At 31.1% G+C, this 16,473-nt stretch overlaps 1 protein-coding gene across 2 annotated transcripts in view; it reads left to right on the top strand.

Annotated features, from left to right (window-relative positions):
• FSTL5 (follistatin like 5) overlaps window positions 1-16,473 on the top strand; it is a 782,217-nt gene that overhangs the window by 690,564 nt on the left and 75,180 nt on the right. For both annotated transcript variants that reach the window (XM_079154219.1, XM_079154218.1), the window contains exon 12: window positions 1,383-1,501. In XM_079154219.1, the coding sequence (XP_079010345.1) occupies window positions 1,383-1,501 (119 nt within the window). The remainder of the gene's footprint in view (window positions 1-1,382; window positions 1,502-16,473) is intronic.

The following is a 16,473-nucleotide window of genomic DNA, read 5'->3' as shown; positions in this document are numbered from 1 at the left end:
ACATGAATATGCCATAATTAATTTTGAGTGCATTTTCCTCTAAATACTAAGAATAGATACATGGCTAGATGGAAGAAATCTGTGACTTTGTATTTATTAAGAGCATATTTAGAAAATTAAGTATGACAAGTTCAATAAACAAATATTCACACAAATCAATAAGATTTTATTGTGATCCTCCATAGATACAAAGCCTGAGACTAAACTTACTAACTTAGTAGACTTTATAGGTACTCTCAATTAAAAAAAAAAAAAAAAAAAACTATGCTGGGGGAATTTCTTAGTATTTAAATAAATTATCTTTCTCCCTACCAATGTTTTTAACATTTAAGCATTTTAAGCAACAATCGTTTAGCTGTCCAAGTTATCAAGATTTCAGTATTATCCCTCATCTTTCAAAGAGCATGTACTATCATTGAATTATGTAAGATATAATTAGGCTGAATAAATTTGATTGAGCTAATCAGTACAACTGGAGAAAGAAGCTATACAGGTTAGGATCAGAAAAGTAGACTACATGGGCTCAGAACTGAGCACACTGAAACAGCCAAAGCAGAGAAAACAAGAGAACAGGTGTACATGAATATGCGGAAACTCTCCAGGCTCAGTCCTTGGTTAATCCCAAGTGCACTGCAGTTGTCAATCTTTTAGCCCCTTTCCCCACTAGGTATGGATTTATAAAGGAAGAGAGATAAATTATGAGATGCCACGCATCCAGATATGTAGTGGGGGAAAATTAAAAGTATGATTTAAGTAATTACACTGAGATTCTTCTAGGAATAAAATTAATTCATTCTAACTACAGATATAGACCCTCAAAATCATCAGTATAAAAACTAATATTGAGTACTCTATATAGGATTATTCTGACAAAAAAATAGTTAAGAAAAATATAAATTCTCTGAAATCAAGTGCACTTGGTCTTTCATCCCTAAAAATCTTTAGGTGAACTAACCTTCCATAAAGAAAGAAGTTTAATTTTCCCCAGTGAACTCTACTAAAAATAGTAGAATAAAATTGATTCTTCAGTGATTATTTTTACTCTCTAATCAACACCTGCATTAAGCGAGGTAGGTATCCAATAGAATCTGTGTGTCAGTGTTTATAATTCCATTAATAGTTACTTTATAATGTATGAATCATTTATTGAATTATATTAAAGAAATCACTGAATTGCAGATCAAGAAGAATAAAGTAGAATGTCTGCATAATATCACAGAGTATTTCTAGCATACAGCGAAGGTCCTATGTGGTTTGCTTTATTAACGTTACACAACTTGACGAATTGATCTCCTGCTAGGGATATGAGGGGCACTGAATTTTTGTTGTAAAGGTTTCTGATAATTTTATTTTGAACTTTTGAATGTGTTTTTGTTCCTAAGGTTTGGGAATTGGGAACATGTTCTATGTTTTTTATGAAGATGGAATCAAAGTGATACAACCGATAGAATGTGAATTTCAGAGGCACATTAAGCCTAGTGAAAAGCTCCTTGGATTTCAGGCAAGTATCTAAAACATTCCTTTGCAGTTTTATATAGCAATTTTGTTAAGTAGAATTATGAGTTGGATTGCAATGAAACCTACACATATATGAAACTTGTGTTAGAAGGAAAATACTAAATCTGTGATACTGACTGTTGCTCCATGAATTCTTATACCTGAAAAAGAAAATAAAAGCAACATATTGTATATTCCTAAGTTACTTGTTTGTAATTAAAATGAAGGTGATAAAAGTGAAATTTCAAGAATAAACAACATGCAATAACTTCCCCTGAATTAGACTCCTTAATTAAAAACATCTTGTTTTTAAGATAATGAAAGAAGATGGCATATGAATAATTTGTGAGAAGTTGGAATATATTATATGCTTTATAAATGTTGAGTTTTGCATTACATTTTTCATGGGGTCTCAATGGATTGGAAAATTTAGATTAAGTTTAGAGGATTTCCAATCTTATGTTGATTTATTTATAGCTCATCATTACCATAGAAATTTTAATATGCAAAATTGGTTATCAAATTCAGAAAAGGAAAAAAAAATCTCTGACAAAATATGTGTTGATTATTTATATTAGGGACATTCTCTTATTTTTGTAAGTAATTAAAATTATTTTTAAATTGTTGTAGTTATATATACCTCCAGATAAATGTGTATACTACAATATGGAATAATAAAATTGTTCATGCTATCCATATGTTCCCAATAAATTTTGGGTACAATAAATACCCAAAATGAGATTACCTATAAGTAACCTTATCAAAGAATCATCTTCTGAGACTTATATTTAAAATTGACATGGCCATGGTACGTGAGTAAAAAAATATTTTTTGGCCGTAGTCTTAATTACTAAATAGAATTACCCCTGTTTTTGTTATTATATCTTCTTAAGTGCAAAAACATTTTAAATTACTCATGTAACTTTCTTTCATATTCCTTATAATCTGAACTTAATTTTTAATAAAGCATGTTTATTATACGAGTAATAAACACATGAATAAAAACATACATTTTTGCTTCTCACAAAGTAAGTCATTAATCTATGTTATATTCATATTTCTTACAAAAAGTGTTCTTTTTGTAAGTGTTCTAAGTGAACACGCAGACACAGGAAGAATTGTGTCAAAATGATTATTTTAAAATCAGAGAGTAATTTTTTTATAGCAGTGTTCTTCTCTGATTCTGATTAGAATCAGTAGTTTCATACCTGACAGATTTCTTATGTCATTTTTAAATTTCATTTGGGAATACTAATAAGATAACATGTTACTCCTTATCATGTAACTGTGACCTCATGAATCTGATTTGCAAATTTAGAGACAATATTTTTCCTTCTTACCTGCGTGCTATTCCAGCATGTTATGACTCCAAATCATGTGTTTTGTCAGCTTTTGCATTTGCTGTGACCAAAATACCTGACAAGAACAACTTAGAGAAGGAAAAGTCTATTTTGGCCCACAATTTCAGAAGTCTCACTCCATAGATAGCTGACTCTCTTGCTACGGACTCAAAGAGAGACAGAACACCATGGCTGAACATGGCAACAGGAATCAGAAAGAGAGCTTCACTCACCACAAATAAAATATAAGCCCCAAAGTCACCTCCCAACCCCTAATCTACTTCCTCCAGTCACACCCTACATGGCTACAGTTACTGCCCAGTTAAACCATCAGTGGATTAATCCACCAATTAGGTTATGCCTTTCATAATGTAATCATATCTCTTCTGAAGGTTCTTATTTATCTCACAAATGAGCTTTTGAGTGACACCTAATATCTAAACCATAACATTATGTGATGCAACTCTTGAAGAATGTGCTTTTCCAGAACATTTTTGATGACTCTGGATGATTTAATTTAACCAATAAAATAGGAATCTAAACCAGAAAAGCAAAACTTTGATGTGTTAGTTTTGTCACATGTCTGGTCCAAAGGAATGTGAACTTTATTTACTTGAATTTCTGTTCCCCTGAAGACTTAGAATGCTTAATTAGATATCTTTCTGAAATAGCAAAACTGAAAGCTATGTAGAATTACCCATATTCATTTATTTCAGTGTATACAGACAGTTCTAAGTATGGTATCGATGGATAATTTAAATGAAAGCAAAAAGTGTAAACATAGGAAAAACAAATATATGTAATGTACATATGGAGAACTATATACAACCATTTTATATGATTTTCTATAAACATTAAAAAATGAAGAGGAGCCGGAAGTAGTGGCACATGCCTGTAATCCCAGCAGCTCGGGAGACTGAGGCAGGAGGATTGCCAAGTTCAAAGTCAGCCTCAGGAACTTAGCTAGGCCCTGTCTCAAAATAAAAACAAAAACAAAAACAAAAGGGTTGGGGTTTGATGTAGCTGTGGTTAAGTGCCTCTGGATTCAATCCCAGATACCCACCCACCAAAAAAGAGATTGAAGGGGAGATGAAAATGATGACAAATTTATCTCATTTCTTCCCACCAGAGAACTCTTATTCAAAGCTTACATTAACAGTGACAAAGCAGTGACAGATTTCTCATTACTACAAACTAATTTACTACATCAGCCAGATCACAGCTCCTGGAAATCTAGGGTCCAAACTGCACAGGTCAGAGTAGCAGGCTGAAAATTCTGACAGGAATGAATGTAGCTTTCAGGTTTAAGTTTGTAGATCAGGCTGAAAACTCAAGGATTTCCATGTTGAAGCCTTGAAGCAGATTACCCATTTTTGTTCTTCAGACATTCATCTGATTGAATGAGACCCACATCCATTATGGAGTGTATGAAGTTAACTATTGGTAAATGTTAACCACCTCCACAGGCACCTTCTCAACAACAGCTAAAGTGTTGTTGAGACAACTAGGTACTATGACCTAGGCAAGTGGACATATGAAACCTCTCTTCTTCTTGCATTTAAGGACTGGGTTTAATTCATGTTTGTGTTCCCAAGAAGTTTAGTACAATGCCTTACACATGACAAGTGGTCAAAAAACATTGGTTAAAATTACTTTAAAAAGTAGTCTCTTGCTTATAGTCTTACCTATTCATTCTCTTAGGTATTCTCTAAGTTTAAAGATGTATACATCTAATTTTTTACCCATCTTAATACCTTGCCTTACTTTACAATTCTCACAAATCCATTGTTGTCTTCTGTGTTGGTGGTAAATTTTTCATAGACTATTTTATCTTTGAATTTTTTCAGAATAAATGTAACCTCATTGGTTTGTTAATTCAGAATCACATGATCAAATGATCCTGTGTAGATATATTGTAGAAGATAGTTTGGATTTCTAGTATAGGAATAAAGCTAGTTTATCTGATTTTAGAAAATAAATCTCTTTAGTACAAGTAGGTAAAATTAGTTTTTTTGGAATCATATTTCCTGACAAAAAAAGGATTAAGCATGGACATAATATTTTTGATATTTACTTTTAACATTAATGGAATGGTAGCACTATTCCAATATAACTTGTTGATCTGTAAATTGTTTAAAAAAAAACTGATATATTTAGAACACAGAACCTTCCAACAAATCCGTCAGAAGATGCTGATGGTTTGCTCTAAATAAAAATTCAATTTTGGTGCAATGTCAGATAACATTAGGTTTCAGCTTTTGAGAGTGAGTTGGTGAGGATTCATAGTACAAGCTTTCAGATATTTTTTCATCTTTCTCCCACTTCTTTGTTCTGTGGTTTTACTAGATAGGATTCTTGCTATATTTATCTTAGCTGTACACAGGATTTCTTCTTGTCACCTAGAGTATGAACTTCAAGCAAATAGAATTCTATTCCGGACTTATGGATTCAGAACTTAAAGTGAAATGAGTTTGGAAAAAGATGTCTAAAATCACAAGGTCAACAATGACAATCTTTTCCAATACTGCCTACTTTTTCTCTCTTCTGGTTTTCAACTATGCTGTCATCCTTATCTGTCACCCTCTTACAATTTAATGCCCTTTAAATTCAGTCACTTTCTATATTTATAAGTCTGGCTTATTATAGATCTAGCTGCTCTTCCTCATGAATACCATAGTGTTACTTACTCTTGTGGATCCTAGAAGAGCTTTAAAGAAAATCACCCATGTCTTATTGTACATAGGTTCTATAATATGGAACTTAGAGGTTCTATTCCCACTTTTAATTCTAATTAAAATAATAATGAAGAGTAGAACTGAACACACTGTCCTTTGTACAGCACACTGTTCTTTGTACAGCAAGTCCAATGTGAATCTCTAAATTGTTTCTATTCTGGTTTTGGAATTTCTGCATTTGAAAATTATTTTCAATCATTTTTAAATAAATAGGATTAGTACCTTATTAGTATAGAATTTGTATATAGTAACATGTTGTCCATAGTGTCCAGAATATTTAGATATTAACAAATCAATACTGAGATGAAAAATGGGGAAGGTTGGTAATCCATATTTCTTTTCCTGCCAGTGTCCCCCCTTTATCTGGAGCAACAACACAGCCTTCGGGCATGTGTCAATTCCCTTAGTGATGCTTCCAATTACCCTTTTTCTTTATTCTGTTTCTAATCCAATTATTGCTTTCCCAAACTTGGTCCACAAAAATACTTGTTAAAGCACTAACCCTTTATCACAAAGTAGACAATTCATTTTCCCATTAATCAGTGAGCAACATTTTAGCCTTCAACATACTGTATTCCACTAAGGAATCAAAATGTTTCCCCACTTATTCTTTTCTCTGTGGGTCTCTATTCAAACATGGCTTAAATTACAAAGAATTACAAAATGATAAAAATTTAAGCTTTTGTCCCTTTGTGGTTACAATGATATCCTGTGAAGAACTTTCTAAGGAGAGTAATGTAAACTACTTATAAATATTCCTTAGAAGATTATCCTGTAGATTTCAAAAGAAATAAGTTCATGAAATTAGTCTTTGAAGTCCTAGATTTAAAGAGGTCTTCTAATGTTTCATTTAAAATCACACTGTTTTACAATTCTCACTTTGCATTTCTATCAGACTTCAGTATGCAAGCTGAGCATTAGGAGGAACAACAGTAGCAAAGCTTATAAAGTGTGCAACAGCATCTGATGGACTTACACAGAATTAATTAAATAAATTCAGAAACATTACCTAAAACAGCATATTAAATTCTTTTCTGAGATTTTTGCCAAATACAAGACAAGTCATTTGGATGAATGTGACCAGAGTAATGTGTTGTCTCAGACAATGCATTTCCAGTGTTTAAAAACATTTTATATGAGTAATAAGAACTTACTTGTACACATAAAATGGTGCATTCCACATATTTTAGAAAGAAATGTATTTAAAATTATTTGAATTTTTCAGTAATTACTTTTTAAGGGTAAATTGAAGAGTTTAACTGCCAGAAACACCACTGAAAACAGATATCATTAAACATAAAAAATCTTACTTGATATTTACAAAGGGACACAAATTTACCTTATTATATGTGACTTAAACTGTTGTCTTCCAAAATGTATTTTATATTTACAAAAAACTACCTAATATTTTTTTCAAATTATTATATTTATGGTAAAATTAAAATAATATTTAAGAACTTATGATAAAAAATAGTTGTTTCTTTTGTCATACTTCCCTAAGCCAGTTTCACTCCATGCAAACAAGTTTATCACTTTAAATAATTTGCTTTGCAATGATATTTCTTGAATTATCAATATTGAATATTTTCTATTGGTGTTATTCTGCAAAAACTGATATTTGCTTACATAATTTCTAATTTTTCTTTTTTATATCTTATTGAAAATTATTTCAAAGTTTTTGTGAAATCCATTTATTATTTTAATGATTACATAACCCTGTAGTCCTTATTTATCTCAGAATTCTTATTTCACTATAATTTTCTGAACACTTGTTTGATTGCTTGTTTACTTTTTGGATCATGAAAATAGTTCTGAAAATTTCAGTTTAACAGTAAAGGCATTCATTTCTTAAATTCTTTTCTGTATTTCATATAGGTCACCAATATCAATTTGAGATACTTGGAAGATAGAAAGGGAAGGAAATAATGGTTCAGTAAACTATCAGCTTCAGTTTTGTTTTATTATATGCTTAAATTGTTAAATACTGGGGCTGGGGCTGTAGCTTAGTGGTAGAGCCCTTGCCTAGCACTTGTGAGGCACTGGTTTCAGTCCTCAGTACCACATAAAAATAAATGAACAAAATAAAGCATTATGTCCATCTTGAACTAAAAAAAAATTAAAAAATTGTTAAATACTAAATATTGTCTGCTTAGTATGTGAAACTATATTTATATTTATTCATATGCTTTAATTATTATTTTCTGCATTTCCTGCATGGAAATTAAAGTATAACTTATAGGATAAGAATTGCAGTGGATATGGTTTACTCCTCAAAATTATTGGTCATCTCTTAATTATTTAAGTTGCTAACTTATTCTCATTAGATTTTTTTTTCTGTTTTATTACTTAATTTCCATAAGTTTGTTGAAGCATTTTTAAAGGAGATATTATGCATTATTTAGCAAATTAATGGCAAAATCTATAGTTCTTTAAAACTTACCAACCAACATCATGAACTATGCTATATACTTATTTCTAAATTTTAGAAAACAAAATTCTTGCAGCTACTGATGTATAATAAATGCACATGTGTAAATCAGCACACAATTATATCATAATTTAACACATATACATAAAATTTATGTTTCTGGCTATATTTTAAAATAAGTATTTTATATTGAATAACTTAAAAAAGCAATATGAAATAATTTTTAAATGGGATCTCTAGTAGGTTCCTTCCAATGTAGTTTGTCTTCATTATTTTTATTTTTATTATTATGATTTATTATTATTATTATTATTGTTTTTGTGTGTGGTGCTGGGGATCGAACCCAGGGCCTTGTGCTTGCAAGGCAAGCACTCTACTGACTGAGCTGTATCTCCAGCCCCCATTATTTTTATTTAAATTTACTTTTTAATTAATACATAAAATATAAAACTTGTACATATTTTTGAGGTGTCATGTGATGTTTTGATGTATGTATGCATTGTACAATGTTTCAATCAGGGTAAAATAAACCTAGTCCCTCAAATATTTATCATTTATTTATGGTAAAATCATTACAAATCCTCTAGCTATTTGAAATGTATTGTACATTGTCATCATCTAGAGTCCCCCTATTTTGCACACCAGCGATTTTCACTCCTAACTCTAAGTTAGTACCTATTAATCAGCATTTTCCTGTCCTTCCCTCTCCCCACTCTCCCAGCCTCTGTTAACCACCATTCTACTTTCAATTTCTATGGGATCAATATTTTTATATATACTCCCTCTGTGAGTGAGATCATGTGTTCTGTGTCTCTCTGTACTTGATTTATGTCACTTAATGATCTCCAATTCCACCTATGTTGTTGTAAATGACAGGATTTCCTCCTAATTTATGACTGAATAATATTCCATTGTATATGTGTACATTTCTTTTTCCATTCACCCATGACCTAATTTTGACCTATGTAACAGTGATTTCCATATTATCACTCATGCACTTCTTACATGAGGTTTGTTTACTTGTTAATCCACAAATCTTTGTTGGGAGTTCTTACTGTCAGGCTTTGCAATAGATAGGTCCTAGGGAGGGGGAGAGGACAAGAATGTAACAGAGCTACAGATCATAAACTCACTCACATTGTGAAGGATCCTCTTGTACACATATGCACAATGAGACACAAAGGAGAAAATAATACTACTGAATTACTTCTAATTTAAATACCTTTTCCAAGATCAGGTAACTGAGTTGTCTTAAAGACATAACTGGAGATTTACACATGACTGCATGCGCAGCATTCTATTTTAAATCTCCTCTGTGCAGCTTTGAAGAAAATGTAATGTGAGATGCATATGGAGAAGCACGCTACTGGCAGCATCACTGGGTTGCCTGAGAACACCACCACAGTGTTTCTGTGGGAACTAGATCTGTGTGCAGACTCTCTTCAAAGTGTTATGCCTTCCATCACTGAAAAAGGAGAAGAGAAATTTGTCCTATCTCATTTCTATTTTTATTATGAAAAATTTACTCTTTATGATAGGAACAGAGGGGAATGGCATACCATGCTAAAAATTCTATATCTGGTATCATTTTCATTATAAAATAGTTACCTCTTTAATCTGTAACTTTCAACTTACAGTTATTTACTAGCATAATTTCACAAAAAATTGTACTACATCAGATAGTTCACTTTTGAATTCTTTAAAAAATCAAAAGATAGTAGTACATTACAGCATACTGATTTTATAATCTTTGTAAATTATTAAGGACTTGAGTTCAACTAAGACACAGGATCAGTTCTGGTTAATTTTTGTTTAATCTTGTTTTCACATTCTTATTCTAAGGAATTTTCCTGAAATGGATGATATAGCTGGATGATTATTTAATTTGTCAGATAAAAGTGGGAAGGGAAAATAAATTCTTTAGAAAATCTATAACAGATATATAGTTTTACAGAGAGTGGACAAAGAAAATGTAACTTTTATCTGTGTGTTCCACCTAAAATGAAGGTAGGAACAGAGCAAACTTTTTCTGTTAAATAATGCTTATTTCTAAAGATTTAAAAAGATGTTTTTTCATGATTCCTCTCATAAAAAGATCGAAAATACACTTGTATATAAATTCTCTGGTATCCTTTCACCATATAACTAAAACAAATCAAATATGTTTATTTGTAACAACTAACCCTTAAATAATATAAATTATGTTGAAATTTATTTTCAAAGAATATTACTTCATTTATGAACTATCAGTTGCTTCACTTGCAAACTAAAAACTGATTAAAGTATTTTAACCTTAGTGTCTTTAAAAATGGTTAAAAAGAAAGATATCCATTGCTCCTAAATTATTTAATGTAGTATTATAACATGAATTTTTTTACACAACAAAACATAATTCAGCCTAGATTTTATATATATATATATATATATATATATATATATACATACCCACACCCTGCACACATGTTTCTACAGAGCTATGAGAAATATGGAAATCTGGACCTAAAAAGTCTGATCTAATACAAAAGAATTATTGTTTTATTTGCTTTGATTTTTGACAAACTGAATAAATGTTCATCAAGAACTGTCATTTAAACTCTATTGTTTTTGATAAAGTATATACTATTTTCTCCAAGTATTCCATTATTCACCTTTTTATTTATACTATGAACTCAAATTGTATCATCTTTTGGAATATATATGTATAATATATATACTTTTAATTCCATATTATGTATAATATATATGTATATATAATATAGAAGAAAAATTGAGAGGAAAAAAAGAAAGTTTAATCAGAGCTTCCTAAATTCTCTGTGGGAGAGAATTACATTGGTTTTGGCTCAATCTACTCTTTTTTAAAAACTAGTAGGTAGTTTTCACCATATGAAATCCTCTAGTTAAATCTGACAATACCCCAACTGGTCTAAATTCTGTCCAAGGAAACAGGTTCACTGAGCACATACATGAATATTCTACAATGTTAAATGACTATAAATGTTGTAAATGATTATTTGCCATTTCCACATTATTTTCTGCTTGACAACAAATGGTACACCAAATGGCAGTACTCCCCAGGTCACATTTGAATTGGGATTGCTCTTGAATTTATTTCCTCAGTGATTCTGGATAACAAGGCACAGTGTTTAACAGCATGATTGAGAATTGTACAGTACTTCTTATCTTTCATTTTTGGCTATAATAAATGAGATTTAAGCATGTATTTACTAAGCAAATATTATACCTTCACTATTACATTTAGAAAACGTGGAAATATAGGATAGCAAAGAGTAATATTTTAATTGTGAATGAAAGGCTAGCATTTAATCAAACATGAAATAAGCCAAATTGGATGGCAATTTGATTAAATGCCAAATTGTGTGTCACAAATATAAATTCTATTAGAGTCCAGAGAAGAGAAAAATCAGTAAGACCCATAGTAGTTAGGGATGCATTATGTAGGAATTGGAACTATGCCTGCCAACTGTAGATTGAAAAGAATTTGATTAAAAAATGGGTTGTGTGTTTTCAACTGCTGTGGAAAATCAGTTTATGAAATGGTAAGGAAACAGTCTGGTTAGAGCACATGTTGGAGAAAAATGGATATTAAGTTATAAATTTTAAGTTTTAAAATTACTTGTTAACTTAAAAAAAGTATTTTTTTTTTCCCCAAAAGAGATGCACTACTAAGTAATCATTGAAGGAGACTCTAGAAAGCAGAGGAACTTGGTGATTAACTCTCCTTTATCCTACAAGGCAACTTTATTTGTTATTATGGCATTAAGGAACAGGGAGAGCAGTTGACTCACATAAATTGGCAGCCATGAGAACAACCATCGCAATCCAATTTTCAATTACTACCAAGGGAGGGAGCTTCCCGCCAATCTCAGAAGCCTGATTCGTAGAGGATTATAAAAACGAAATTATATAAAACAAATAAAATCAGTTTATTTTCAATAACCAATGACCAATCTGGTGAGAGAACCAGATCTGCAATATTTTTCAGAGTTTTCCAACATAAATGCCTACATACACATATTTATTAAATATCAAACTTTCTTTTACCTTGCTTGTCAACATACTTCTTTCTATTCAGTATCTATCTATCCAGGAGTCTCTATGCTCTTGGTTGGATCCACAATGCTGCTAATTCATTACCCAGACTGAGTGCATGCACCTTAGATCATCTTATTTGTTTTACACATATGGTTATGTTCTTCATCCTACTGATTCCAATTGGTTTTCATTCACAGCTGAGTACATTGCATAATATGTTGATAAATATCAAAAGTATCAAAGAATAAGATATTTACTTTTTTCTATGTGACAGAACCCTAACCCATCTCTTATTTGCTCAGTGCTTTACTTTCTCTATTCTCCTAGTTCCACTGTTCCTTAGTTATTTAAGTTTTTATTTTTTATTTTTTCCCTAAAAGATAGGACAAACTATGTTAGTGTCCTATATATGTTTATTTTTATTGTCCTTTTTATTCTTTGTTACTTTATACCTAATAATCAAACTACTTTGATTTTTTAAACATCCCTTACATAAACCAGCATTTTTTATCTATCATTATCTATTTATCTGTGTGTTCGTGTATACAAATATTTCACATTTTCTTTGAGTTATTTCTTTGTTTAAAATTTAGATCACCTTTAATATTTACTTTTTAATTTTTACTCTTAATCTACTTAATTTTTACTTTATAGTATATTTCTATTTTAAATACCTATTCACTAATTTTTCTGGAAGGAGATGGAAGGGAGAAGCCCTGATGAATGACAAGGCAAGAGATTAATTTCTGGGTGTCATTTGATTATGATAGTAGTCAGGTAATCAGAATGAATGAGCCTTCAGAGGTATTTGATGTAAACAGAAATAGAGCAGAGAACTGAAGTCTGAGCCATGGCATTCCTGAAGCTGCAATTAGGGAACAGAAAATAAAGAAGTCACCACATTCAGAAAGGATTTAATTAAGAGGACTAAAGTGATACCTAGAGTAGGAATGTATACTAAAACAGAGTTTAGCAGCATTTCTTCTTCCATTGACCAGAGAGTAAATTTCTTCGGTTTTATTGTCCTTATGGTGATTGTTTTTGCAACATGAAAGCATCCATGGACATTATTTAAATGAATGAGCATATCCTTGTCTAAATAAACTTTTATTTATATAAGTCTGAATATCACATACTGTTTATATATCATGAAATTGTGACATTCTTTTTTTCCCAATCATTAAAATAATATTCTTAGCTGCTGGACCACACAAAGTAGACAGTGGACCATATTTGTTTTGGAGACCCTTATTTACTGATTCCTGCCTTATAAGAATGAAAGAACATTTCATAAGGAATAAGTATTTGAAACAGTAAAAGCAGAAATTATTAGCAACTTGGAAACATATTGCATCAATTAGGCATTATCTCACATTTATACTTCATTTACAGACATGACCTTGCACAGTATTCGTCACATAATAAGTACTCAATTGAGAGTTCCCTAGGAGAACTGAAGGTAAATGATTGAAAATTCTGAGCCCACTAATGACTTTGAAGACATGTCTTTTGTAATAGATAATATAATGAAAGCAATTCAAGTTAAACTGTGTTTAGAGTGAAAATTGAGAAAACGGAAGTAACATTCTAGAGAACTTTTCAACAGTATAAAGAGAATGAGATGGATGGCTGAAAGGGAAAGCAGATGAATCAATTAAACTTGTTTTGTAGTTTCTTAAGTTTGGAGGAAAGGTGTATGCTTGAATACTTGGAAACAAAATTAAGTTACAAATGAAATGTAGTTCAAGTCTTTCTGAAAGTAGGGAATAATGGATAAATCTCCTAATTTTGGAGAAAATTAAGAAGGGATTATAATCGGAAATTGTGGAGTTGTATGCAAAGAAAATAGAGGTGATCTTATAAATAATATTTGTCTTCTGCAAGAGTGATGCAGGATGTACCAGGAGGAGAGGAATGAGGAAGAGGAAGGGAAAAATGAAGATTTAAAGACAAAGCATTTTAATGGGGAATAAGGATAATAAGTAAAAATGACAAGGTTTAATAGAAGAGAAATGGATATATTCTTCTCTTTGACTCACTTAGGTTTAACAAAGCAGGTATGTTAACACCATTGTAATTGTAAAATTAAAATTTATTCCATCAGTTGTAATATATCTTGTAGACCTTTAAAATTTGGGGGAAGTATAATAAATCTGCATAAATATGTGACTTAGTATGAAAAAGGCCCAATAGGAATAAGTCCTAATACTGAACTAGAATTGTATATTTTTTCTTATCGACTTTCATCCTCATTAGTTCTAATATCTTATTAATTCTTCCACTCTAATAAGTGGTAGTATACATTTCACAAAATGCTTTTTAATAATATTTTGATATACTTCCTGATAATTTTCTTCATTATATATTATTTAGTCATGTTTTTTATCTGTTATTTCAGTCTTCTTTTTTTTCTCATTGAATACCTAATGCATGTGAAAAATATTTCTCTACAATTCCCATCCACAGAAATAAGTATTAATCTATGTAATCTGAAAAACTAAGAGTGCTATTATGAAGTAGGTCCTAATTGACTATAATCAGAAATAATGACATCAAGCAAAGCAAAGAAAATTCAGTGTGACTGTCAGGAAACTTTTTAATGGCTTTGTAAAAATGATTGTAAGTCTGCTCAGGAATGTCTTACAGGGACAGCATACAAATAGAAAATAATTCCCAGAAGAGCAGTTTATTTCACTGTTGAATAGTTTTGAAGAAAAACAAAGGGGTAGAAATTGCTCCTGGTTCGGTAGTCCTTTGTCTGACAGTTATGTGTGAGGTCAGTCACACTTTTCATTATTTTGGCAGGTTTGGTTGGTAGTTTTTACACAACAGCAAAGAATTTATAAACAATATCCCTATATTCAGAGCCTTTCATCAACCTTAGATCCCACTTTTTCCCCACCTCTTCATTCTCTCATATATATATATATTATATATAGTATTTGTTTCTAACAAAATGGGCCCTTATTAACAACATCCAGCATATTTTGAAGCAAAGTTTGCCACGGGGGGGGGGGAGTTTTCATAGGGATTAATAAGTTAAATTTCAATACTGTAGGCCATTCCGAGCAGGTGCTGAGGACAGAGTTTGCTCCCAGGTTTATGCTACCACTTAAAAGATGCCATGGTTGTCACTCAGGTTGACCCCACTCATAGTCACATTGCAATAGTTATGGTACATTCTGTAAAATGGAGCTCATTTTATAATTCCATAGCTATCTGAATCAGTCATACATTAAGTGCTTAGTTTGCAGGGTTTTTGCTTGTGTCCAGGCAACCTGGAACAACTTCTGAAGTTTTGAGGAAAACACTACTGTTATATATTCCTGAACCTTGCAAAACTGGACAGGATCTGAAAACTAAGTGGGCACACTATGTGCTCCTCAATTAGATCTGATATTTAGAAAACATAAGCAGCAGATCACAACCATCTCACTCCAAAGTGCTATGATATTCACATTATTTTCTATGTAAACAAGAAGATTACCTATAATGATTGAAACATCAGGTTATTAGATATTCAATATAATGTATAAATGTCAGATCACTGTCAGTATCGTCTTTAAATAAAAATAAATGTTTGATGATGTTGATAAAGTGTGTTTTCATCTCATTTGAAAAGGGTTCTCACTATATTGCCTAGGCTAGAATGAAACTCCTGGGCTCAAGTACTACTCCTGTTTCATCCTCCCAATTAGCTGTGATCACATCATGCTCCTGGCTTTGAAAGTGTTATTGATTGTTTCATGCATATTAAGCACAAATGGTGAATGGGCTCTCTAAAGAAAAACAAGTTTTACAAAAACTGGAAAAAGAGGGTATTATTCTTACTCAGCTTAGGAAATAAAAACTGAAATATACAAATCAAAGAAATTAAACATTGGTTATTAATGGTAAGAGCTAAATAATAAGTCAAGTGAAACACTGGAATTATTATCATTATATCATTATTATTATATAAATAAATGTTTATCATCACATGTATATTTTATGAACAGTTCAACCAATCTCTCTTCTTAGTGACTTTTCTAACCTTTAAGTAAATTGAAGGGGTCATGAGTGAATTAAAAAAACACATGGAAATATAAATCATGAGCTAAGTGACACTTTTCATGTACTTATACTTATGATGCTTCTCCTAGCATGAATCACAGGCTCATGAATTCCCTCAACAATTATTTATGAAGAAAATTAAGGAAAGAAGGAAATACAGGAATTTTTGCCTCATTTATGATCATCTCACACAAACTATACAATCTTCAACCAGGAAGCAATTCTAGATCAAAAGAACAAAATAAAAAGACACGGGTGGACTAAAGGATTTTTAAAAATTTTACCTTTATACCAATTTGAATAATAAAAGAGCCATTGTAAATAACTCCTTTACAATATTTCTCCAGGCTTCTGATTCACAACAAAT

This window comes from Sciurus vulgaris, assembly GCF_902686455.1.
Source record: "Sciurus vulgaris genome assembly, chromosome: 9".
NCBI lineage: Eukaryota > Metazoa > Chordata > Mammalia > Rodentia > Sciuridae > Sciurus > Sciurus vulgaris.
This window is presented reverse-complemented; position numbering and strand designations above follow the sequence as displayed.